Source organism: Portunus trituberculatus, chromosome 17 (assembly GCF_017591435.1).
Source record: "Portunus trituberculatus isolate SZX2019 chromosome 17, ASM1759143v1, whole genome shotgun sequence".
NCBI classification, from domain to species: domain Eukaryota; kingdom Metazoa; phylum Arthropoda; class Malacostraca; order Decapoda; family Portunidae; genus Portunus; species Portunus trituberculatus.
In genome coordinates, this window is record NC_059271.1 from 31090025 (window position 1) to 31117356 (window position 27332).

The 27332-nt window shown below is 41.7% G+C and overlaps 1 protein-coding gene across 1 annotated transcript in view; it reads left to right on the forward strand.

Moving 5' to 3' along the window:
* The window catches only part of LOC123505141 (small conductance calcium-activated potassium channel protein-like), a 746606-nt gene that overhangs the window by 613334 nt on the left and 105940 nt on the right, over positions 1-27332 (forward strand). Inside the window, 1 exon segment of the mRNA XM_045256256.1 lies at positions 8504-8845. Coding sequence (XP_045112191.1) covers positions 8504-8845 — 342 coding nt within the window.

Below are 27332 nucleotides of genomic sequence, written 5' to 3' on the forward strand. Positions count from 1 at the left end.
GAGAGAGAGAGAGAGAGAGAGAGAGAGAGAGAGAGAGAGAGAGAGAGAGAGAGAGAGAGAGAGAGAGAGAGAGAGAGAGAGAGAGAGAGAGAGAGAGAGAGAGAGAGAGATAGGAAAGAGGCAGGGAGAGAGTACTGGAGGTGTCACCCTGCAGAAAAGTATTTGTTAAGTAGTAATTTTCCGATAAATTAAACTGACAGGAGGTTAATATGAGAGACCATTACACGCACGATCCTCGACTACTGCTGTCTGTCTGTCTGTTTGTCTGATTATCGACTATTACTGTCTGTTTGTCTGCCTGTCTGATCCTCGACTACTGCTGTCTGTATGTCTATTCGTCTGATCCTCGCCTACTGCTGTCTCTCTGTCTGTCTGTCTGTCTGTCTGTTTGTCTGATTATCGACTACTACTGTCTGTTTGTTTGCCTGCCTGATCTTCGACTATTGCTATCTATCTGTCTGTCTGTCCGTCTGTCTAATCCTCGACTACTGCTGCATGTCTGTCTGTTTGTCTGTCTATTTGCCTATCTATATATTTCGTCAGTCTGTACTGTATCTATTACTTTGCCTCTTGATAATCCCATAAAAGTGTTCATATAGTAACAATGCCCTTCTTAATTTCATTTTTCATCTGTCTGTTATTTCAAAAACTGTCGGAAAATCATATATTTATCTCTCTCTCTCTCTCTCTCTCTCTCTCTCTCTCTCTCTCTCTCTCTCTCTCTCTCTCTCTCTCTATCTATCTATCTATCTATCTATCTCTCCTCTTCACTAAATCAACATACGTACACACCACAAATTAAACACACACACACACACACACACACACACACACACACACACACACACACACACACACACACACACACACCTTAGTAACCAGCTGATGAAGCAATACAGTACCCACACATCCATCATTAACCTGCCTGCGCCACTAACTTAACTCTGACGCGTTAATGCCACTAGGCTCTCAATAATGCGCCCTCCTCCTCACGTCCTCGACCCTCTTGTCTGCCCTCCCCATTCGCCTCTAACGCCCCTCTTCATTTCCCAAGTCTGTAGGCCTCTCACTGCCACGACCCTCCTCTCGTAATGCCGCCACTCACCTATTGCCTCATGAGTGTCTGTTCTCCCTGTCTTTCATCTTTATTTTGTTGACTTGACTCGTTTTAAGTTTTAGCTGTAGCTTCTTTCAAGTTTTTGCTGTATTTTTCTCATTTTCCTCTTTGTTGCATTTTCTTTTCTTGTGTGTATGTTCCTCTCATTCTTCTGTTGTGTTGTTGTTCTTTTTTTGTTGGTCTTTCTTTACGTTTTCTTTTTTTTTTTGTTTCAATTCGGTGTTTAAGTCTTCCTTGTTTTTGCTGTATTTTTACCCATTTTATTTTTTGTTCCATTTTCTTTTCTTGTATGTAAGTTTGTCTCATTTATCTGTTGTGTTGTTCATTTTTTTGTTGCGCATTTTTTTTTTTACTTTTTTTTCCACTTCGGTGTTTAAATTTCCTGAACATAATATCCAGTGACACGATAAATTTTGTCTACACCAAGTTATTACAACATAAATTTTCCACGCCAGAAGTTTAAACACTAATTTCAACGCAGTTTTTTTTTCTCACATGCCAGAAATGGTGTCTGTGTAATAATTATAATTTTCTCTTTCTAATCCAGTCTGTAATCCCTCTCCTCCTCTTCCTAATCCTCCTTTCTGTCCTATTCCTTTTCCTCCCAATCTGTCATTCCCTATTCAATCCCTATTCTCCTCTCACGGGTGATTCCATTCTTAACGTCCTAATCAGATTTTAGTGTTCTAGTTTACAATTCAACATTTCCTTCCTTTTTCGTTTCCTTCCATTTTCAGCCGTGGGTTCCAGTGGTTACTTTGCATAAAAGGGACGCCTGCCCAACTCCTTTCCCTTTTCTACACTTTTCAATCAAAACCATTTCCTTGGTAAATTGTCGCAATGGTGATGTCAAGTATTTTCCAATTCTATAACACCTTTTTTCTTTCCCTTCAGTTTTTACACCAGTGCTTTAATGTATGAAAAATAAATAAATAGATATAGATTTATCAAAAGAAATTTATTTGTTCTTTGTTGTCCAGCAATGTCCATTTTCTCATTGAAAGACCAATCTTTTTGTTCTGAGACGAGTAGTGTGGTGAAGAACTCCGTATCTGCCTTTTGACAAGTTAATCTAATTCTGAAAAAAAAACATTGAATTGTCTGAATTTTAGCTTTACTTTAACGGTGGAGAGTCTTTCTTTATCTCTTGTATTTCTTCTCGAATTGAACAAAGAATATCAAAGTGTCTTCTTTATTCATGACCCGAAAATACAGGTGGAAGTGATGGATGTCAGGTGAACAACGCAGGACCTCATTCATGAAATATGGCTAACTCGGAAGTTACTGTAAATACGTTTATGTTTCTTGGGCCATCATGCAGGTGTAGGCTTTCAATACTCTTCACTTGCATTCTTTACTGATGTTCTAGAATTGTGTTACCGTGATGCAGCTTTCACCTAAACACAGTTACGTCACAACATTAATAAGAAGAAAACCTGACGGATATTTATGAGCAATATATTAAAATAGCAATAAAAAAACTAACAAACGGACAAAAAGACTGACACAAAAATCAAAAAGAAATGACAGACAAACCAACAAGAAAATACTGAACTTCTTATAAAACAAAATGAAAACAAGATAATCAAGAAAACGGTGAAAAAAAAGGAAAGTGAAACAAATATTACACACGACATATTTCTCAGTATAATAATTCTCTCTTCACTGTTTGAAAGATATTCTTCTACTGATCCTCTTTTGCTGAAGCTTTCCTTACACTCAACACAAAGCTAGAACACCAAACCCGCTCCTTTCAGTGGCGCTTGTCACGGTGAATGCGCAGGCAACACTCTCCACAAGGCTTTCCACACCTAGTGCAGCGGAGAAAGGAGAGAAAATAAAATGGAGGCATAGGGAAGTGAGAGCAAAGTACAAAAAATAATCCTGAATTTCTGGCGCTACATTTGGTAAAGTACAAGGCATACTTACTGTGGAAGGCGAGGAAGGCATGAGTTGGGCGCGGCTGGCTAGAGAGCAGTTCCCTGTTTCTACTTCCCTCGGTGACAGATAGCCCGCTTTGTGCTTACTGCTTTTTCCTCCCCTGGGCCCAGCTGCCACCCTTGACATTTCGCCCTCAGATACCACCGTCACCACCACCACCACCATCATCAACGCCACCAGCCACACCACAGTAATACATCCATACGCTACCGTCATCACCATTACAATCCACCACTCTCTACGTTACAGTTTTACTACATCATCAGTCAGTTCACCATCAGCTATCTTCATCCACAAGGGTTATCACTGTCATCATCTGCCATCATCATTACAACTATCACCACCACCACCGTTATCAGTATCATGTTCGTTATCAATTTTCACGAAAAAAAAAGGAATAACGCTAAGGGAGACTGACATGTATTAACACACACACACACACACACACACACACACACACACACACACACACACACACACACACACAGGTCTTCCTCAACACATCACACAGTAGCACAAAATTCAAACTCACGGTAGATAGATCCCAAAAACCCACCAAATATAATGAATCAGAAACGAATGGAGCTTCAGTGGACAAAATTCCTGTACAGAGGCTTAGAGTCAATATAGAGAGGGAGAAAATTGGCTTTGTCATCACTTGAAATCAGCGAAGGAGAGTATCTATGTATAGAGATGTTATGTTGACAGCCGATGGAGAGACCACTGTGAATCTCCAGCAAAGGAAAATGGTGCAAAAGTTACGCCAGACTTCAAACTTTCTCTTTTTAACCCTCGATGAAGAAACCACTGTGAATCTTCGGGAAAGAGGGAAGGTTAGGAAGTTACTCCAAACTTAAAACTTTTACATCTGTACGGAAGTGATAGCAACTTGTGATAGTGTCCTGTCCCCGCCAGCCCCATCACGTAATCCCCAGACTCCATCCTCCTTCCCTACACCGCTATTCTCACCACATATCACCCTACATTCTTCTCCCTGTTTCTCTGTCTCCTTTTCTCTTTTCTCTCTCTCATCCCCTATATTCCCGCTGCTCTTTTCCCTCACTGCTATACATTAATCCTTATCAAATCGTGCCGTCGACTCAGCTCATTTTCATCTGACCTTGACAAGTTCACGTTCACTGAGGGTCAACTTTCCCAACAGTTCATCTGACGGAAGAGACAGTGACAGGCAGGGAGGGAGGAAAACACTGACGCGAGGGTTGCGGAAAATATCAACAACAAAAAAAGAGGCAGTCAGTCACAGCTAGGGACAGAGATAGAGTGACCTTGTAGTCCATGAAGCAGGCAATGGTCACTGCACCTCGTTTTGCCCTCCCCGCCGTCACCAATACGAGAAGTGACTACAACATGTGCAGTTCTCGGGGTAAACATCAAAAGAAAGTAAATGAATGGAAGAGAAAAATTATGGCGATTTTTTTCTTTTCTTTTCTATTCGTTTTTATTTTCTTTTTTTATTCCCGCACGTCCACACCAATGAACAGACGCCCACTCCCCCGCTTCCTCCCCAGCAGTGCGGACTATGACACGCCCCGCCACTCATAGTAATGGTGTCGCTTACATAACTTTTCAAGGCCGCTTTCCTTGGGCGTATTCTTGTATCAATATTTATGTAGCGTAAAATAGAGGCAATATAAGCATGAGCGTGTATCATTTACCATCGCTTCCTTTTCGTTACTTCCGTTGTCACCATGTCATTACTTCCTTGCATGGCTGACTATACATGAATACACTTAACCTCTTCAATACTGGGGCACATTTTTATCTTGAGATTTGTGTACGGTTAGACCATTTTATTGACATTAGGAAGAGTCTGTGGAGTTCAGAAGATTAATGGCCAAAGTCTTCACTAGTTTAATCCCCCACATGAGTTTCTGAAGCTATATAAAATCATATAGTAAGCAGAATGAATAACGAAACGCGTCATGGCACTCAAGGGATTAAGCTTTTTAGTTTACCTCAATATATCTGGTTGAAAAATAAAAGTTTTATCATAAAAATATCCACACACGAAAGATTTCTCTCAGTTTTGTATCTTATTCATCTTTTATAATACAGCACCAAATCTTTGCTAAGGTTTGAATGGACTATTTTCATTCATAAAATAAAAATACTCATGTGGGGGATCGCGCCAGCCGCCCACTTGTGAGTTTGCTGATCAGATGTTTTCCTGCAGCTACGTCACTCGTATTTTTGGCATTAAGGAGACAAAAGTAAGTTTCCACATAAATGCTGCTGCAGAAAAATTTATATTCCCCGCGCGAGTGCCAAATATCCCCTCCCGCACTTGTTTATAAACACACACACGCACGCACGCACGCACACACACACACACACACACACACACACACACACACACACACACACACACACACACACACACACACACACACACGATAGTTTAGTGTCTGAATCTAAACCCCCTCCTCTCTCTCTCTCTCTCTCTCTCTCTCTCTCTCTCTCTCTCTCTCTCTCTCTCTCTCTCTCTCTCTCTCTCTCCCTAATTGCAGAAGGACCTGCTCTCACGTGAACAATTCGTAATGCAATAAGTACTTTACATAAATACATCCTACGCTCATCAGTTCATTGGCCTGTAAAAGAGTCAACATAATGACAAATTTGTGAAAAAAACAAATCACACATTTGTCTAATAAAGCGCCTGGGATTAGCATTATTTATACGAGTATGTAGATATACACATTCCTACACATCCAATTAACTCCAGGCAAACTCTGTGCACCACTATCAACACAACACTGCTGGCCTAATGGGGAGCGGCCGTCCGTACCCACTGTAGAAGCGGTGCGATAAAGAGTGAAAGGATAAGACCTGAAGCAAGGGATCTCTTACAATCGAGGCTTAGCGGTGAGGTACGGTGAGACGCGGCGTTATTAACTCTCCTTTGGTGGACTCAGCCGCGGTTCATCAACAAGAAGAGGAAGTTTGGTCACATGGGACGCCCTCACTCACCCCAGAATCCCAGGCTGTGTGATGAGGCGCCTACGTGCTGGCTCGCGGCGCCCTAATGACTGTGGAGGGGAGGACCGACGCAGCGGCTTTTGGAGCTAACTATAGAAAGGATCTGGACACGCTTATCATGAAATATTCTGTTGGACCAAACCTGGCCTAACACACCCACACCCACACACACACACACACACTCTCTCTCTCTCTCTCTCTCTCTCTCTCTCTCTCTGAGCAAGGACGTCTATCAATCTTATCGACCAGATACGTCACTTTGCCAACCTCCACTAGCTAACATTTCGTTATCTCTCAACCGTATATTTGATCTACTAAATTTGTATCGTCAGAAAGACTGCAGTTCAGTATCATTTTCTTCCATCCTACCACATACATAAACGTAGTACATAGCCTCTGGTCAAATTTCACTACTACTTCCTCTCCACGTAATTGGTTTTCGATTAATCTATCAGTGAGATTACTGGAAAACATGTATTTGCAGTTAATTTGGTTGTAATGAATTGGTTCAATCTTTTGCTGCTTCACTACGAGTAGCATAATTGGACTGGTCTCTGTTCAGGACACCTCTTGTGGTGCTTGCACTAAATAAATAAATAGGTTCATCTTACACGAATATTCATTAGCTACACAGTATTTCAGTGTACCAACCTCTGTGTTTCGAATCCAAAGTGAAGTAAGTTGCATATTTAATGGAGATAAAATAAAAAGATGGATGAGTGGGTTTGTGGTGTGTGCATGCGTGTATTCTTTTAATTTACCTATTCTATTTCTTCATAGGGCCATTACCGGTGCAATATAAGCCAACGAGTCAAACGGACAAAGACCCACACAAAGCATATGCCTCCACGCCACAATACCCCACGCCATTCAGCACAGCGCCCAACACACGCTATTATCTCTATGTTCAATGCTACACATCCGCCCGCCCACTGTGGTAAGCCGATTTGCCTCAGCACATTCAACGTTCAGCATGGGAAAGTTGTGAGAGGATCACGAGTGGTCTTAGCGAGGCTCTTGCAACATTGCGGCAAAATATAAATGTTGTGTCCCACTCACAACTCCGAGGATTACAGCTTCGTGGGACAATCCGAGGAGCGACTGCTAGAAAAAAATAAGCGAACTTCCTTTCTCCCTCATCTTCCAGGTCATGCGCCGAGCTAGCAGGGAACAACACAGTCCTACGATGTATTCTGTATAAGGATGAGCGGTGGTTTGTGATGGTGAGACTCAAGGAGATGAGACATATGGTAAATAAAAATGAAAGAACACAAGTCTACCAAAATATCCATCTACTGTCACTTCATCCCAAAATACTTCCATTGGGTTAGGAAAGGAACGCCTGGCTACACTTGAAGCCTTCACGCAAGATTGTGTTCAGGCATGACCTTCCATACGTTGACCGGCGTTGGTCAGTCTGGCAAGGGATGGGAGGGGAGAGTAACTTTAGTAACAAGAAGTCAGAGAGCGAACACACACACACACACACACACACACACACACACACACACACACACACACACACACACACACACACTTTCCTCCCACATCTTCTCAGTGTCTCTTTTTCACTTCCTTTGATCTAATAATACGTATCTACAGACAGATCCACCTCAACAGACACGCCTTTGATCACAACTTAATCTAAAGAACCTAGAGCTACGCTGCAGATCGTGATGATGACAATACTACGCAAAAATATAAAGAAAAGAGTGTATTCCCATAATTTCTGAATATGATATTTAGGGCATTTTCATAAAAAGTGCCAAGGATGTATTAAATATAAACACGATTCGGTTCAGTCTGTATCAGTTTAGGTATGTATAGAGACTGACTCGCCCCGTTCAAAGTAGCCTGCCGCACTACATATTCAACGGCGGGAGCTGCAGGTGGTGATGATGAGTATCGTTGAAGTATCCCAGTGATTTGTGAATGGCGTAGATTTCCTGCTCTCCACGGCTACCACTAGTCGTTGTATGGATCAAGTAGAGTGTTCTAGGACCATTAGGGAGCCAGAATGGGAGGGTGTGTTGGCGTATCCCTGTTAACACTTGTATTATGGGAGTAACTTATGTTAATTGAAGACTCTCGACCGGAATTCTGGACACACACACACCAAAAACATTACGGCACTAAAGAGCTTCAGGAAACTGCGGTAAGCCGTCAGTGAGAGTAACTAATGTAACTGGTGTGGTTATTATCTCGGCCATTACTGCCGCTATTGTCTTCAGCGGTGGTATGCCACGGAGCGACGATGGGCGGAGTTGTGGCAGTGATAGTTAGCGATAGAAGGTGGCATTGGTAGTGCAGGGATCGGGCAACACTGTTGGGGTGATGCACAATGCTAGCAATATAGAGGAATGACTGTAATAAATCTACACATATTCTAAGAGTCCCATAACTTTGACGCAGCACATGTAACTAATTGTGACCTCTTCTCCTCCACAGCTACGCAAGCCTGTGTCCACCCTATCCATCCCTGGGTCGATGAAGGGGGGCGCAGGCGGCGGAGGCGGGCGCAGCGTGGAGGGCGAGGACTCCGGCATAGCGCTGGTGGGCGTCCACTCCGAGTATCCGCGCTACACCGAAGAGAAGGGCGGCTCGGGGGGAGGCAAGAACGCCTCCTTCAAGCTGCGCAACAAGCCTAACGTCGGCTACCGCCTCGGGCGACGCAAGGCGCTCTTCGAGAAGCGGAAGAGGATATCAGACTATGCCCTCGTCATGGGCATGGTTGGCATCATCGTCATGGTCATCGAGAACGAGCTATCCTCCGCCCACGTTTATGATAAGGTGAGTACCCTACCCGTCATTCATGTTCTCCCACAGGCACAAACATTCTCATTTACTGCTCCTCCATGCAATACACTATATAACTTGAACTCATGAAACTTGAAGGTATGGCGATGAACACATATTGCAGACATTGCTCCTGACACTATATCACCACTTTATCAAGTTCCCTCCTCGCGTCTTTTGATATGCAGTTTACTCCCTTGATGATCTGCACTTTCTACCTCAGACATTCCCATCAAACCTTCCTTGCCTCTCATACAACCCATCCTCCGCATATCGTTTCCCTTGTTTCCTTGGACACATTTTACTTAACACGGCACACCTTCTCTGCAGTGCTCCAATTCTCGTCTCCCAACCCTCCCTCCATCAGTGACTCATTCCGGTATCAGTAAACATGTTCAGTCGGCCCCCCATCACTATGCCCTCGGCCGAGCAATTTGTCGTTGGTCGTGAATTATCGACCATCAAGTTCGTCACTCCAGTTTTGTAGGAATGATTTCTCCAGAGAGTCGAGTTGGAAAGGTTGGGTTCCCGCCACTAAATGGAGACTGCCTGCAGGTTATTCTTCCCTTCCATCCCCCTGCCACGTCTCTCTACTGATTGCATTCCGTTCTTGTCCTGCATAAACCTGCCCTGCCGCCTACACCGTCCCCTCCTTCCTTCCCTTCCTTTTCGACCTATAGCGACCTATATCCTTCACCTTTTCCACACCTCATCTCCCTCATCCTTATCTCTTTATCAGTGACCCCAATACTTCTTCATCCTTCTATTAATCCTGTGCCTTGTCGATTTTCCTTCCTCGTCTTTGTCAAGTTTCTTTTCATTTTCTCCTTTCATAACATATTTCCATAAATTTGTCATCACCTTTGCTTGTTAACTCATCCCTTTCAAGCACGCACGCCACCACACGTACGGGACTGACTGACTGCCTTGTGTGCTCTCCCATCTGGTGACATGACGCATGCTTCTATATATCTCCGGAGAGTCTTGGTATTACTGTTATACTTCATGAACTCTATACACACGCACACTATCTCTCTCTCTCTCTCTCTCTCTCTCTCTCTCTCTCTCTCTCTCTCTCTCTCTCTCTCTCTCTCTCTTTCTGGTGAACATACTTATTTGATTATTTATTTAGCTAAACGATATTTACTCCTATTTCTTGTATGCGACTTAATGTCCCGGCTTTAAATATTGTCTTCTTTCAATTTTACTTAAACCATCATTTCCATATTCACGAATTTCTCTAATTGGTTCCATATTTTCATTCATATTCAATATAACTTTCATGGCTTTATAAATTTTCTTCTTTCATTTTTTTTTTTTTTTTTTCATCTACTTATTCATTTTCAGATTTTTTTTCGCTCACATTTTCTTATTCACTTAGGTATTCATTCATTCATCAGTTTCAGCGTTACTTACTTTCAAGAAAAGAAAATTTACACCTCATTACTTTCTTGAGTGTATACCAATGTCCTCCACAACACGGCCAGGCATCAGGAGGCGCGTGGCGGGTCAATCAATCAATCTAATCCAAAGAGTTTACTGAAGAAATTAATTACTTGTTTCAATAACGGCGACTCAATTAGAACGTGAATCTTTTAAATCGCTGCAATTATGGACTCCCACTTTGTAATTCAGGGCGATAATGTTTTTTTCTGAGTGTCTAAATCATGTTTTTTTTCTTATGAGAACACTTATTCTTCTCCGACGCCTGAGCGCTGCTGAGTCGCATAACTTCCGTGTGTTGGAAAAATTAATGAAACTTAAACGATAGCTATTATTATCATTACGAAATTCGACATTAATTTCTTCGTAACATTTTCAAATCTTCAAAAATTTTCAAAGGTTATTGTTTTCTTCTATTCTTTTCTTCCTTCCTTATTTCTATCCGTCTATTCCTTCTTGCTTTCCTTCCATTCTTACTCGCCTTGTTATCCTTTATTTAGTTTTTTTTTTCTCCTTCTGATCTCATTACGCAATTCCTTCTTTCATTCCGAAATTCCCCCTTCATCTATTTCCTTCATGTCTTCAATTCTTTCTTCCTTCCATTTTTTTTCCTTCCCTTCCTCTCCTCTTTCCTTCTCTCCTTATTCCCTCACCTTTCTTTGCTGTCCTTTATCTTTCCTTTTTTTTTTCTCTTACTCCACTCACAGTTCTCCCACCCATCTTGTATTCACGTCTTCCATATCTTTATTTTTACCTCCGTTGCTCTTTTCATATTTCCTCCTCTCTCTCTCTCTCTGCTCCTCCCCCATGCTCCTGGTCCTCGGCATCTTCCTTCTCTTTCACCCACGCAAATAGCCGCCCAGCATTTCCTTCAAAGCATCTCGCCGCCACACCGCCACGCCTGCATTAGCCTCGGGGTCTGTGTAACATTTTCTGGTGGAATTTTAGTGTTAAGAAAAGTCACATACGTCTGCAATCTCTCTCACGTCTTGACATTACTTTGTGACTCTCAGGTTCTTTTATACTCTCGTCTGCCATACCTCTGCGCTTGCTTCTGTTTGTTTATCTGTTTGTGTTTGTTTAGGTGATTCTGTCTGTTTGTTTCTTCATGTTTATCGTTTGTCCGTCATTAAATATTTGACTGACGATCCGCATCTGTGTCTTCTTATGATGTGCTTGTTCCTTTCTCTCTCTCTCTCTCTCTCTCTCTCTCTCTCTCTCTCTCTCTCTCTCTCTCTCTCTCTCTCTCTCTCTCTCTCTGACAAAGGTGACACTCTCGGTACTATAGTAATTTAATTTCTCGCACCGTATTTTCCTCAAGGAACTTCTTTCTATGATTTTCTCACGGGCTCTTCACACTCTCCTTCCTCCTCTTTGAACCAAACACTTGCCCCGCAACCTTTCTCTCCTTCTCGGTCCTCTTCCATCGCCTTTGCCAGTCTGTCTGTCTATCCTATCTACCCACCCCCGACAAGGCCCTCTTCTGACGCCTTTCCCCGTATGTAGATCTATCTTCTTTCTCCTTTTTCACTGGCTTCCTCCCACTCCTTTCCCCGTTTGTTTACCTATCCACTCCTCTCTTCACTACGGTCACTTTTCAATCAATTTCTCATCTATAGCAATCCTCTCTTTCCTTTTTTCATCTTTCTTGCTGTCCTACCTCTCCATTCTCTATTCCTTTGTACTTTGCTTCTATCCTGCTCCTTGTCGTCTTTACTCCACGGTCTTCTTCCAACGCCTTTCCTTATCTTTCTATCGTCCATCATTCTTTACATCAACAGCTTTCTTCCTTCTTTTATTCCCTCCCCACTATCTATCTATCCACCGCCACCACCACCACCATCACCTCTTCCTCCTACTACTCCTCCTCCTCCTCCTCCTCCTCCTCCTCCTCCTCCTCCTCCTCCTCCTCCTTCTTCTTCTTCTCCTCCTCTTCCTCCTCCTCCTTCTCCTCCTCTTCCGCCTCACGCGTGGGAAGTCTGCCCTTCCAAGCAGATGGGAATCGCCGGCCCACACAACAGCAGAGTGGCCGCTTCCTGTCGCCTCCTGCCTGATGCACTCTTAAATTGTCTTGGATGCCCCTCTCTCTCTCTCTCTCTCTCTCTCTCTCTCTCTCTCTCTCTCTCTCTCTCTCGATGACACGTGCATCTTATCTATATTTGTTGTTCATGTTCACTGGGTAGAATTTTCGGAGACTGCCACCAGTGACTCTGGATTAAAGACCAGCTGGAAGATAATGGCGGACGAGGATTGGAGTTATTCGTCCCCCGTTGTCTTGATGCTGAGTCGTCTGTGGAGGGGCGCGTTGGCGTAACGTGGCTTGGCGTGGGCGGATGTCAAATCAGGGTGGCACGTCGGTGGCCTCACGTTCCCTCTTTACAATGATTCCCCTCCCCTCGTTTGGACTCATTACTTAGGAGCGTGCGCCCTCCCCCCCTGACAGCTTCTGTGGCTGTGGCGGTGGAGACTGTGGCGGTGAAGGTTGTGCAGGCTTAGTGCTGCTCCCACAGTCTGTCTAAACAGCGCCAAGGAAAGTTGCAAGTGTAATACGCCGCGGTTTTCAAAGTTCCAAGATGTACATAGAGAATAACACATGCTTTTCTTCACATTATGCTCCAGTTTTATTTACTTTTTATTCTTTTTAATATCACGGTCCGGAGCGAAGATAATATCTCAGTATGTCCTCCAGAATCAAGCCCCTTCCTACTCTGCTACTCAGGGATTTCCCATTTGTTGTTCACGGGGATATGAAGAAGTGGAGAGTAGTTTTCTAGTGTTACGTAGCATTTTGTCTCCGATATGGAAGAATAGGACCAGAGAAAGGTGAGAAAGGGGACGGGAGAAAATTAATGAGCGGTGAGGCAAGACTAATGGGAAGACGAAAGGAAGAGAGGAGTACAATGAGAAAGCTAGGGAGAAGGTCGTGGGGATGGCGAATGTCGAAAGACTGATCTGATCACTTCGTCTTCGGGACAACCTCTTCCTTCACACCGATGCGATATTGCAACGTTGAAACTGACGACAAAATTATTTAGAATACGATGGTTAAAATAGAGAAATTTCCTTGGTGGGAGAAAAAGAAAATGCATCCCTTGTAATTTTAGCTTTTTTTTCGTGTTCAGCATACAGATATTTGAAACAAACCTATATATATCTATAACAATCAATATTCTACGAGTAGGGTGAGTGGTGATTGGCTTTGTCGAGTCTAATACCACCACACTGAGCCCGTGGCGCCAACAAAACAAGGTCGACTTTAGCGACAGAGAAAAATGTACACTTCTATTTCAAGAGAGGGTGCGCTCCCAACCAACCACATTGCAACAGTGGCGCGGGTCCCTTCAACTCGTGTTTTCTTCTTCATTGTTTTGGTCATAAGTCACACTCGCAGCTCCCGCCGATAATAAAATGAAGGAAAAAGTAAACACACCTTCGTCTTAACTTCTGTATCCTTCTCTCTCACTCTTCTATTTCTCCTCCTGTTCCTCCTCCTCCTTTTACTCATCTTTCCTCTTTATCTCTTCCTTCCTCCTGTTTATCATCTTACTCCTCCTCCTTCCCGTCCTTTACCTTTACTTCCCGTCCTCTTTCTCCCATTCCACCTCTTCGTCTCCATTCTTCCTCCTCCTAAACATTTCCACGCATTTCTCCAGAAACACACTGCTGCTCCTCCCTTCTCTCTCTCTCTCTCTCTCTCTCTCTCTCTCTCTCTCTCTCTCTCTCTCTCTCTCTCTCTCTCTCTCTCTCTCTCTCTGCTTCCTTAAGTTGTCCTCCTCCGCCAATTCAAACGCACACTCACACTCGGTAACGCGCACTCCAGTTGGCACTGAATTCAGTTACAGGTCCCGCGAGCACCGTTCCCACCACCGCTATGTAAACGGCCCACTAATTTCCAGTCATGTAAAAAGCCTTCTGGGACGAAATTAAAATACATTAGTACTTGGGAAACACGACACTGAGTTTATTTTTGTTTTCTTTTATTCAGTTTACTTGTGTTTCTTTGAATTACTTAACGTTAATTTACTTTAACGTAAGCAATGATACAATTTATTTGAGAACAGAACTACACTTACTCCTTTGTTCAGCTCAGTATTTCTCCCCCCTTCGTTTACTTTTCATCACGGTATCTGTAAACACACACACACACACACACACACACACACACACACACACACACACACACACACACACACACTTCCATTCCCCTCCCTCTTTACTTTTCCTGCAATGACAAGAGAGCCGTCAGCGCCACAAAGCAATAGATGAAGGAAAAATTATATTATACCTTTGACCGTGATAACCAAGTGACCTCGTCCATCAGGCTCTCTACTGAGGCAGACACTATGAAAATGGCAAAGCAAGGGAGTAGTACAGTGATTATGTGACAATCTTCACAGATCGGGACAAAAATCAGTCAATCGTCATACAGATAAACTCTATTTCTCGGTTCGTAAAGCTTTTTGTTCTAGCGCCTGAGAATATGAAGTTACACATTTTTATTATCCGAACAGAATAACGAGGAGAAAATTAAATGTATTGTAAAATTATAAAGGTAGTTTTAATTTAATGTTACGATACATGGAATGCACAAAGTAACTCACAAAATATACGCTTGCAAGTCATATTATATCTTCCTCTAACCTACACTGTCATTTTCTCGTCCTTTTTTTTTTTCTAATGTACTAGTCATCGTACTATTAGTTGTGAATAGATCAAATTCCCTTTCCATCACACAAACTATCACTTTCGTCCAAATATGTTCGGATTCCACTTGCCACAATTGAATATCGCATCGGAAGAACGACTTTCTTGTATCAATCTCATATTACCAATCTTTCATCAAACTCTCTCTCTCTCTCTCTCTCTCTCTCTCTCTCTCTCTCTCTCTCTCTCTCTCTCTCTCTCTCTTAGACAAGATCAATCCCGCCACACACGACTCTTTGCCAGGTTTACCACCACAACACAGCAACACTCAGCTAGTCAACACTGGCGACACACAACACACCCACCACATCACTCAAAACTTCCTGTACCTCATCCTCTGCTTTACTCACTCCTTGTTTCCTTCCTTTTTCCACACCAAGCTACGCCTATTCTATCACGTAAGTTTGGCATTCGAGCGTAAAATGTGAAGCAGGTCATTCCTCGCTGCTCCAATCATTCTTTACGTCGCGGTACGTGGCTACGACCGGGAGGGATAAGATGGAGGTGACAGTCCGCGAGTTTCATGTTCAGACTCCCACGGTTGGTCAGGGGAAAACGTACTAGAGGCACGAAACTCCTGCAACAAACCTTGGACTATATAACGTCTGAAGGTATACAAGTGAAGTGCGTCGTGGCAGCAGCGAGGAGAAGAAAAAGTTAGTAAAGAAACCTATAAACTGACACTGTATCGTAGAAAAAGGACAAAAAGAGGAGAGTAATACGTGTACAGTAACGCCATGTGGTCAGGGATGTGATTCTTTAAAAAGGCAAATGCATGCTTAACAAAATGCCATTGTTTCTCTTTTTTCATTAGCGTACGTTGGATTAAGCTGGCCTGCTCCAAAAGCGCCATAACACTGGAGAGGATAAAAAAGAGTCCAGAAATAAAAATATGTTCATGCTGGTAATGCATTCCAATGAGAGAGAGAGAGAGAGAGAGAGAGAGAGAGAGAGAGAGAGAGAGAGAGAGAGAGAGAGAGAGAGAGAGAGAGAGAGAGAGAGAGAGAGAGAGAGAGAGAGAGAGAGAGAGAGAGAGAGAGAGAGAGAGAGAGAGAGAGAAGAGAAAAAAAAAAAAGAAAGAAAGGAAGAAAAAATGAATAAAGAATAAAAAAAAAGAAAAAGTAGAAAAAAAGAAAGAAAACAAAAGAAAGAAATGAAGAAAGAAAGAAAAAGAAAGAACTAGAGAAAGAAAGAAAAAAGAAAGAAAGAAAGAAGAAATAAGAGAGAGAGAGAGAGAGAGAGAGAGAGAGAGAGAGAGAGAGAGAGAGAGAGAGAGAGAGAGAGAGAGAATTACCAAATCACACCCAACACACCACCATGACCACCCCACCACGTATACACCACTGTACAAAGAAAAATCTCCACATCACCTTAACTAAGTACAACTCACCTACTCGTACATCAAAAAGCACCTCATTACAATCACTTATGAACGCACAGGGTAACTAACACAGGGAAAACAAACCCTCATGCCAAAAAACATACAAGAAACTACTCTTTTTCTTCATTTGGTATCAATATTAACCCTTCCATACTGGGATGCATTTTTATTTTGATATTTCAGTACCATTAGATCATTCTATTGACGTTAGTAAGGGTCTATGGAGGTCCCAGGATTAATGGCCGCAGTCTTCAGTATTTTAATCCTTTCAGTACTGGGACTCATTTTTGTCTTGATATTTGAGTACCATTAGATAATTTTATTGACGTTAGTAAGGGTCTATGGAGGTCACAGGATTAATGGCTGCAATCTTCAGTATTTTAACCCTTTCAGTACTGGGACTCATTTTTTTCTTGAGATTTGTGTACCATTTGACTATTTTATTGACATTAGGAAGGGTCTATGGAGGTCACAAGATTAATGGCCATGCAGTCTTCAGTATTTTAACCTCTTAAGTACTGGGATGCATTTTTATTTTAAGATTTGTGAACCATTACACCATTTTATTGACATTAGGAAGTGTCTATGGAAGTCACAAGATTAATGACCATGCGGTCTTCAGTATTTTAACCCTTTCAGTACTGAGACTCATTTTTGTCTTGAGATTTGTGTACCATTAGACCATTTTATTGACATTAGTAAGGATCTATGGAGGTCACAAGATTAATGGCCATAGTCTTCACTATTTTTAACCCATTCAGTACTGGGATGCATTTTTATTTTAAGATTTGTGAATCATTAGACCATTTTATTGACATTAGGAAGGGTCTTTGGACGTCACAGGATTAATGGCCGCAGTCTTCAGTATTTTAACCCCTTCAGTACTGGGACTCATTTTTGTCTTGAGATTTGTGTACCATTATATCATTTTATTGTCACAAGATAAATGGCCACAGTCTTCACTATTTTAATCCCCGACATAAGTTTCTGAAGCTGTATACAGTCACCAAATAGTAACCAGAAGAAATATGGAAACGCGTCATGGTACTGAAGGGGTTAATACTCTATCTCCCTCCTAAACACTAGCTCTTCACATAATAATATTTTGGTTAACGCGAAAATCGTTGACTGAGAAGCGAAGCGGAACTGTTGTGGATGATCACGTGGAGTCTAACCTCTTCAGTATCATGACACGTTTTCATATTCATTCTGCTTACTATTTGATGATTTTATATATATTCAGAAACTTATGTGGGGATTAAAAATAGTGAAGCCTCTAGCCATTAATCTTCTGACCTCCATAGACCCTTTCTAATGTCAATAAAATCGTCTAATCACATCCAAAACTCATGGTAAAAAAAAAATTTCAAAACTTTTTTTTTTTAATGAATCGATTTTTTTCTTTAATGAGTGGATTACGGGAGATATATATCAAGTAGAATCCAACATATCTCTCTCTCTCTCTCTCTCTCTCTCTCTCTCTCTCTCTCTCTCTCTCTCTCTCTCTCTCTCTCTCTCCGCTTTTCAAATGCATGAATTTACGGCTGATTGACCAAACGAACTAACGAATCTAAAATTTATAACTTTTTTCTATGTGTTATTTCAAGAGCTTCAAAAACAGTAATGCTGAAGAGCTGGCCTGTTGTAATAACAAACATATATACATATTTAATGAGACCGTGGTGACACTAGCAGCAGCGGTAATAGTAGTAGTAGTAGTAGTAGTAGTAGTAGTAGTAGTAGTAGTAGTAGTAGTAGTAGTAGTAGTAGTAGTAGTAGTAGTAGTAGTAATGATTGTAGTAGTATTGGTAGTAGTAGTGATAGTAGTAGTAGTTGTCGCAGTAGCAGCAGCAGTAGCAGTAGCAGCAGCAGCAGCAGCAGCAGTGGTGGTGGTGGTGGTGGCAGTGGCAGCAGCAGCAGCAGCAGCAGCAGCAGCAGCAGCAGCAGCAGCAGCAGCAGCAGCAGCAGCAGCAGCAGCAGCAGCAGCAGCAGCAGCAGTGGCAGTGGCAGTAGTAGCAGCAGCAGTAGTAGCAGTAGTAGTAGCAGTAGCAGCAGCAGCAGCAGCAGCAGCAGCAGCAGCAGCAGCAGCAGCAGCAGCAGCAGCAGCACAAACACCACCACCATACAGACATACATCAGTAACATAAAAAAAAAAAAATCTTACCGGTAATAACCAGCACAGGAAGGAAGGAGTAGGCACCACAATGGCAGCGACACCCAAGCGAATCATTACGCCCCATTCATAACACGCTACGGATGTCAATGTATAATGGAGAACAACATTACATCTCTTTCACGGCCTGGCGCAACTTATTCACGACTCCCACTTGCACCTAACAGAGCCGCGCTACTCGCCTTAATGGCCGATAAACGATGTGTCTGGGAGAGGAGGCGAGAGTGAGTTTCAGGTGAGGGTTGTCGAGTGAGAACATAGCAGCTTGTAAAAGGAAAGTATTGGAAACTCTTTACCAGGATTCCAAGGTGTAGTAGAGTATTGAGTAACACTTTCAATCCCACGATAGACACAGATAAATGGCCTCCACAGTCCAGCCAATTGTCTCTCGGTGGTTTGGTGGTAATTGCATAAGAAGGGAAGGCACATGTGTCTGGAAATAATATTGAGACAAATAAATGACAAAAAGATAAAAGAGATAAATAAATGAATGAATAAATAAAAGACACTCACCGGTGTATCTGTTGGTGCTTATGACAATGTTAAACTATCCAGCAATGTGAGACGTTGTGTTACTACCTTCAGCTCTGGGACGCCTTTTTACTGCGAGTTTGAGTATGATTAGAATATTTTATTGACATTAGGAACGGTCTATGAAGGTCAGAAGATTAATGTACAGAGTCTTCACTATTTTCATCCCCAACATAAGTTTCTGAAGCTGTGTAAAATCATATAATAAAAGCATAAATACGAAGAAGTGTCACGGTACTGAAGGGGTTAATATAAGCTACGTAATCTAAATCAAAATATGAGAGACTGATTGATGGATGGATGAATAGATTTAAGCTTAGGCGCCGCAACAGTGAAGGTCATCTGGCGCCTAGAGACTGTTTGAGGTAGGATAAGCTATCTACTCTAGAAAAAAAATGTACGTATGTTAACTTTATAATAAGAAAAGTACGATAACAATACAAAAACTGATGTTGAAATGGTACTACGTTGCTTTTGTTATGTTATACAAAAGAGTCAACTAATTTTCCTTCTTTAGTATATTACAATAGCAAGTTAGGACTGAAAAAGCGGCATGGCAATGGTGCACAATGTCCTTCCCCTTAGTTTAAAAAAATGATAATAAACAGAGGTGTTCTATTTCTGGCATGAATTTGCTGGAAAATTATGAGAACTAAATATTTACTGCTGATATACATTTTTGTGTGTGATGCGGAAGTAAAACAAACTCGGTTATTAGTTTCTTTTTACCCTACCCCCCACGCGTGTAATAGACTGGTGAGAGAATATTAATACCTGTCAACATGCCTCCTAACACACACACACACACACACACACACACACACACACACACACACACACACACACACACACACACTTTCATGAGCCTTTGCATCTACATTTCACAAAACATTTAGTTACTAGGAACATTTAAATCATAGAAAATACACCGCGAATCCAGTACACATTTCTAAACACAGCAGATAAGTGTTCACATAAGACTCCAATTAGCTCAGTTGTTACCACAGCAATAAACTATTTCCCTTGTAGAGACTCTCGAAACCACCACCTCATTAGCACCATCACCACCAGCTCCCTCTTCCTCCTTCCTCTATTCACCATATTCTCAGCAAACTGCATTATTAGGCGACATTCACCGCTTATTAGCCCACGGGAAGTGTCTGGCGCTTCATTAGTGGGAGTTACGGCCGCCACCACAAGGAAACCGGAATCAGATTTCCTAGCGGCGCCGAGAGACAAAGAGGCGAGGCGTTGAGGGTGACAGTGGGAAGAGTTTGTAGAGGGAAGGAGCGAAGGGAGGTAGTGTGTGTGTGTGTGTGTGTGTGTGTGTGTGTGTGTGTGTGTGTGTGTGTGTGTGTGTGTGTGTGTGTGTGTGTGTGTGTGTGTGTGTGTGTGTGTGTAAGTGGTGGAATGAGGTAATGGAAAGTGTTAGGGGAAGCGGTATTTTCATTGGTATGAGGGTGTGGTGCGGTATGGTGTATTTGGGTATAGTGTATTTTGGTGGGGTTTATTTTGGGTGTACTGTGGTTGGGATTTATAGTGTAGAGGGTGTAATATGAGATGAGGTACGAAATGAGAAGGAAGTTTCAAATGGTTGGTTTGGAATGGAGGAACAGTCGATAGAAAGGAGTGAAGAAATTTGAGAAATGCCTCAAGTCTGCAAAGGTGTCATAGAGGCTGATGGTGATGATGGTTATTATGGTATGATAGGGATGAGGATGGTGATGATGAAAGGGATGGCGTTGGTGAAAATGGTGAGATATAGCAAAGACCTTTATGCATATAATGTGTTCTGCTTCTCAAACTAACATTAAATTCACACGTGTTGCCCAAACTACTGGAAAACGAGGATCTCTGATGTTTAATTATGTATATGTGTGTGTGTGTGTTTCACTGTTTGATCTGCTGCAGTCTCTGACGAGACAGCCAGACGTTACCCTACGGAACGAGCTCAGAGCTCATTATTTCCGATCTTCGGATAGGCCTGAGACCAGGCACACACCACACACCGGGACAACAAGGTCACAACTCCTCGATTTACATCCCGTAACTACTCACTGCTAGGTGAACAGGGGATACACGTGAAAGGAGACACACCCAAATATCTCCACCCGGCCGGGGAATCGAAACCCGGTCCTCTGGCTGTGAAGCCAGCGCTCTAACCACTGAGCTACCGGGCGTGTGTATGTGTCTGTGTCTGTCTGTATCTGTGTGTGTGTGTGTGTGTGTGTGTGTGTGTGTGTGTGTGTGTGTGTGTGTGTGTGTGTGTGTGTGTGTGTGTGTGTGTGTGTGTGTGTGTGTGTGTGTGTGTGTGTGTGTGTGTGTGTGTGTGTGTGTGTGTGTGTGTGTGTGTGTGTGTGTGTGTGTGTGTGTGTGTGTGATATATATATATATATATATATATATATATATATATATATATATATATATATATATATATATATATATATATATATACCATTATCATTTATCATGCAACCAACCGCTTTTTATTTAAAGTTTCTGATATGCAGGTAAACTTCATTTTCATAAGTAGAGATAAGATGAAAAAAAAAATGGTTAAGTTTCCTCTTTGTGAACTTGTGCCTGCTAATAAGAATATTAATCTATGCATACAATGTGAAAATTTATCAAGTAACCTGAACCTTGACATCATCGTCCATCGCATGAGCACGGAACTTCACTTTAACGAGAAGGGATGAGATAAAAAAGAAAAATATGGTCAACTTTGCTCCTTGTGAAGTTTTGTTCTTAATAAGAATATTCATAAGGGAGGTGAGGACGCCAACAGCCTTGCCTTGTGTAGCGGCAAGAGAAGAGAAGGGACGAAGTATGTTATGAAATATCGCTTTTCTTTGAGTTGTTGTTAATCTGGCAATATTTGTTTTGACTGCGTTGTTGTTGCACTAGTTATTACCTTAGCTTCGTAGTACGTAGTTCCAGTAGTAACAGTTTATATTGTCTTGCATCCATAGTAGTTACAGCAGCGATTGTCTTGCTTTCATACTAATGACGGCTTCGTTTGCCTTGCCTTATACAAGTTCCAGTGGTGATTGTGTTGGCTTCATACTAGTTGCAGTAGTGATTAACTTGCCTTTATAGTAGTTACAGTAGTTATTTTTCTTTTATTATGTAAGAGGAGGACTGACCAAGGGTAACAAAAATATAAAGAAAAAAGGTCCACTCAGTTACCAGTTTTCTTAAAGAGCCGATAGGGATAGGATAGGACAAATGTCTTGAAAAAATGTCTAGGTTCGATAGTATTTGCAGTGGGTAATTATTCTTGCCTTCATAGATGCAGCAGGGATTCTTTTGTTTTCATAGTAGTAATTGTTTTGACTGTCTTGCCTTTATAGCAGTAGGAGTAAAGTGATATTTTTGGCTACATAGTGGATATAGTATTAATTTTTTTTTCACTTCCCTTACAAAAATAATTTCCACGGAACCTTTACGTATTTTTCTTCACAGTGTTTCTCTCCTGCCACTGACGGTTAAAGGGGATGATGGGTTGAGTTGGAGCCTTCGCTTTTCTTATACTGCATCCCTTACTTTACATCAGATAGCGTCACTTGTCACTTTTATCACAAATTGCCTCGTAGAGCTTACCTGTTTTCCGTTTGTGCTCCCTTTGTGATCCCTTTGCGACACTCATGCACGAGAGACGCCCGTATTCAGAAATGCTTCCCTCTCTCACCATCACTACTTTTCAAAGGTTCTATTTGAAGAGATTCATGTTTTTAAGGGTACTTTTACGGTTCTGGTGATGGATTGGCAAGATTTCTAGTTTATCATAAGGAGGAATTGTCTTGAAAACCTTGCTAGTCGTCTCTGTGGCCTCGGAAAATTGTCGCAGTGAGAGAACAAGGCGTTTCGAAATATGGTCGAGAGAGAGAGAGAGAGAGAGAGAGAGAGAGAGAGAGAGAGAGAGAGAGAGAGAGAGAGAGAGTGTACGTGTGTGTAAACGTGAAAGCTGCCACACCCCGAGCAGTGAGGGAAGCTACCGTCTCTTGTCTCGTCGGTGAAGCAAGCAAACTCTTTTCCCTGCTGCCTCACACTAAGGCCTTTACGACGCGCCTCGCCAACACTCCTCCTTTACAACCCCTGCTGCGAGACACGAAACGCACGACTTTTAGTTACATACATACAGAAAGAACCGTCATACAAAATGTTCCTTTTCTCATTGTTTTTTTTTTTTTTTTTTTTTTTAGTGAGAATCTTATCAAAGCGAAAGTAAAAGTAATCGAAAGGTGATCATTAGAAAGGGATATATTCTGGAAATGTTTTTTTTATTAACTCCTTCAGTACTAGGACGTGTTTCCATATTAGTTCTGCTTATAATTTGGTGATTGTATACGGCTTTAGAAAATTACGTGGGGATTAGAATAGTGAAGACTGTGGCCATTAATCTTCTGACCTCCATAGATACCCTTCCTAATGTCAATAAAATACTTTAATGACACTCAAAACTCAAGGTAAAAATGCGTCCCAATACTGAAGGAGTTAAGAGTCGTCAAACATGCAAGACGTACATGTAAAGAACGCAGACACAAACATTAGCAAATATATCTATTTTTACGAGGATGTTTATGATAGAAAAAAAAAGACGTAAAATGAGAGACGTAAACGAGTAAACGAAGGAGATAACTAAACACCACTAGCGCCATTTCTTTCTTAACACCTTCCTAGACAAAAGAAAATAATGATAAATGAATACAGGGAAAAAAAAAACAGGAACCGTATTATTCATATCTAGGACCCGATTTTCCAATTTTATAACATTCACGGCATTCTAAAAGTCTAGAAGGATAGAGAGAAATGCAGAATGTCAGGGATACACGCAATCTGAGGCAGAGAGCATGTAAAATAAACTCACGCGTAGAGAAATAGCCTTTTAGAAACCCCAATCCTACTCCTGACAGCTGCCCTAACACCCTTCTGGAGTACAAGGGCACATGGGAACACACACACACACACACTCTCTCTCTCTCTCTCTCTCTCTCTCTCTCTCTCTCTCTCTCTCTCTCTCTCTCTCTCTCTCTCTAAGCCGCATTCTCTTTTCAGCCTCTCTTTTTTCCCACCCTTCCTTCCTCTGTCCCATCCTCTCTCTCTCTTTACCTCCTTTACCTCTATACGAGCGATGGGAGGATGGACCTTAGCTGCCTTCGAAAGAATTTTTTTGGTGGGAATTTTTAATAACGCCGGAGATTCATGATATGAGAAAAGTTTATGTAAAATGAGATAAATCTGCGGCGAGGCGAGAGTACTGCCAAGGCTGGGTGTTGATAGAGAAGGCTGAGCAGGGCTGGGAGATCGATTCAGTTGGTTCTGTGTGTGTGTGTGTGTGTGTGTGTGTGTGTGTGTGTGTGTGTGTGTGTGTGTGTGTGTGTGTGTGTGTGTGTGTGTGTGTGTGTGTGTGTGTGTGTATAATTCACCTTGGTCGCCTGCTGGTCACCCAGGCAGTCTTCCCCATTACGGAGCGAGCTCAGAGCTCATAGACCGATCTTCGGGTAGGACTGAGACATCACACACCCACACACCGGGAAAGCGAGGCCACAACCCTCGAGTTACATCCCGTACCTATTTACTGCTAGGTGAACAGGGGCCACACATCAAGAGGCTTGCCCATTTGCCTCGCCGCCTCCGGGACTCGAACCCGGACCCTCGTGCTAACCACTACACTACGCGGTGTGTGTGTGTGTGTGTGTGTGTGTGTGTGTGTGTGTGTGTGTGTGTGTGTGTGTGTGTGTGAGAGAGAGAGAGAGAGAGAGAGAGAGAGAGAGAGAGAGAGAGAGAGAGAGAGAGAGAGAGAGAGAGAGAGAGAGAGAGAGAGAGAGAGAGAGAGAGAGTAGAGGGTGAAGGATAGCAGAGGAAACGAAGTACTGGTTGGATGAAAGGAATGAGTGATGGAAGGAAACGAGGAACAGGATCTCAGAAGAAAAAAAAAAGACGCTGGAGATTGGATAAAGAAAAATACTTGGTGTTGAAAGATCGAATAATGGAAACAAGATAGGTAATGAGTGCGAGAAAAAGAGACATAAAGGTTGAAATGAAAGAAGGAAATGAAGCACAAGATTGGAGAAGAGATGGTCGAAAGCTATGAGAAAACAAAATTCTCGCTCTAGTACGAAAAAAGATGGAAAAACATGATCAATTGCTTAAATGATGGAAACAGAAAAGATTGGAGAAGAAACAGAAAAAAAATTGGAGAAGAAACAGAAGAGATTGAAAAGAAAGAATCTGAAAGTATGAGAAAATAATGGTATAAATAAAAAAAATAAAAAAAATCCTTGCACTAATACGAAAGAACGATGGAACATTATCAAACTAGTTAAAAGATGGACACAGAAAGGAGGTATTAGAGATGAAAAGAACATGTGCACAACGTGAAAAAGAAATGGGCAGAGGAAAAGAAATCGAAAAAATAAATAAATAAATCAAATGCGTAGCTAAGAAAAAAAAGGACAAAAACTAAAGGAAGATAGGTACAATAATGTGTGAATGAGATGAAAACAGAAAGAAAGAGAAGAAAACAAAAGAACAGGGAGCATCCGGTTGAATTAAACAAGATGAAAGTAAAAGCTAGGAAAAGAAAAAGGAAGGAAGAAAAGAAAACAGGAAGAAAACAAGACTGAAACAGACGAATATAAAAAAAATATTGAAAACGAAGCATTTGAACGAAAAGAAAAAAACATATAGAAAGTAAAAGTAAATAAATTAAATGAAGAATAAAGAAAACTACGAAATATAAAAGAGAAAAAATAACAGTGAAGCGTAAGAGAAAACCATGAAAAAGGATCCAATTATAAGGGTTTGTGAACAAGTGGATCTGACACTATGTACTACTCGGCCAATGACATTTATTTTCCGTGACGTTCAGGATGAAGAGGAACAATAATTAAATCTAATGAATTGGCGCTACAACCATTGATGATGATGATGATGATGATGATGATGATGATGATGATGATGATGATGATGATGATGACGATGACGACGACATTTTTCGTTTACAGATTGAGAGAGAGAGAGAGAGAGAGAGAGAGAGAGAGAGAGAGAGAGAGAGAGAGAGAGAGAGAGAGAGAGAGAGAGAGAGAGAGAGAGAGAGAGAGAGAGAGAGAGAGAGAGAGAGAGAGAGAGAGAGAGAGACGCGGATATTTTTTCATTGCTAAGATAGAGTAAGGTTGGAATAGGATCAATAAGTCCGCAACTGTCAAAGGAAAAATTATGAGTGGAAAGGATGTCGAATAGGATTTGTCAGGTGGGATTCCGGAATTCACACCTTGATCTTTCGCCGGGTGGATAAGAGAGGAGGCGGAGGAGTGGGCTTTCTAGGAGTCTCTTTTCAACTCATCAGCGAGAGCTTTCACCCTTCTTGAGATTCACAGTACAAATAAAAGGGAATTCATGTCACACTCGCATCTCCACAAACTCGAGATCTTTCTGCTTGTTTATTTCCTGCGTGCCTTTGAAGTCGTTTGAGGAGAGAAGTATCATGGAACAGAAGCTAATTTGGGTTCTTAGTTCGTTTTTCGTTGAATTTCTCGAAAGACGATGTTATTTTTGCAGGTTTTTCTTCCTTAGTCAATCCTCTGTGTCCTTTGTTTGGCCTACACATCAAAAAGAAATTCTAATGGAAAACTGTCTTTATTGAAATCCAGAATACTTGTCCTTCCTCCACAGCCAAAGCCTTCATCGCCTTCCTAATAATTGTGATTATGTGGGCTACTAACAACATCCATTACAAAAAAAAAAACGCAGTTATGTACACAAAAACTTTCCACGATATTTTCCTTTAAAAAATGTATAATGAAAACTAATAAGGTAAAAATGAATGCATTGATTATCATTTATCGATTTTTTTTTTTAGTCGTTGTCCTTCTTCAAGAGTAGCAATTTATTTTGTCGCATATTTATCCACCTTTTAAACACTCTTACGAAGGATTTTCTAACAGAATACTTTGACCATGAAAATTTACAAGAGCTCTCCCGCACTACTCGAGGATCACTGGACTAAATCAATGACCCTTAGGGAACACGAAGTGGGTAATTTATGCTACATTGCTCACATCCTGAAGCACAACCTAGACTGAATTTAGTAGTGGTTGAAATTGACAGCATTTCTGGCCAGCATTACTGAAGCCGATGAGGAGATACATAATTGTCTTCATTTGATTTTAATTACCACTCTCCACTGTATCCTGAGAAGAAAAAGAAAATGTCCCTAATATCCTGAGAAATATTGCAGTACT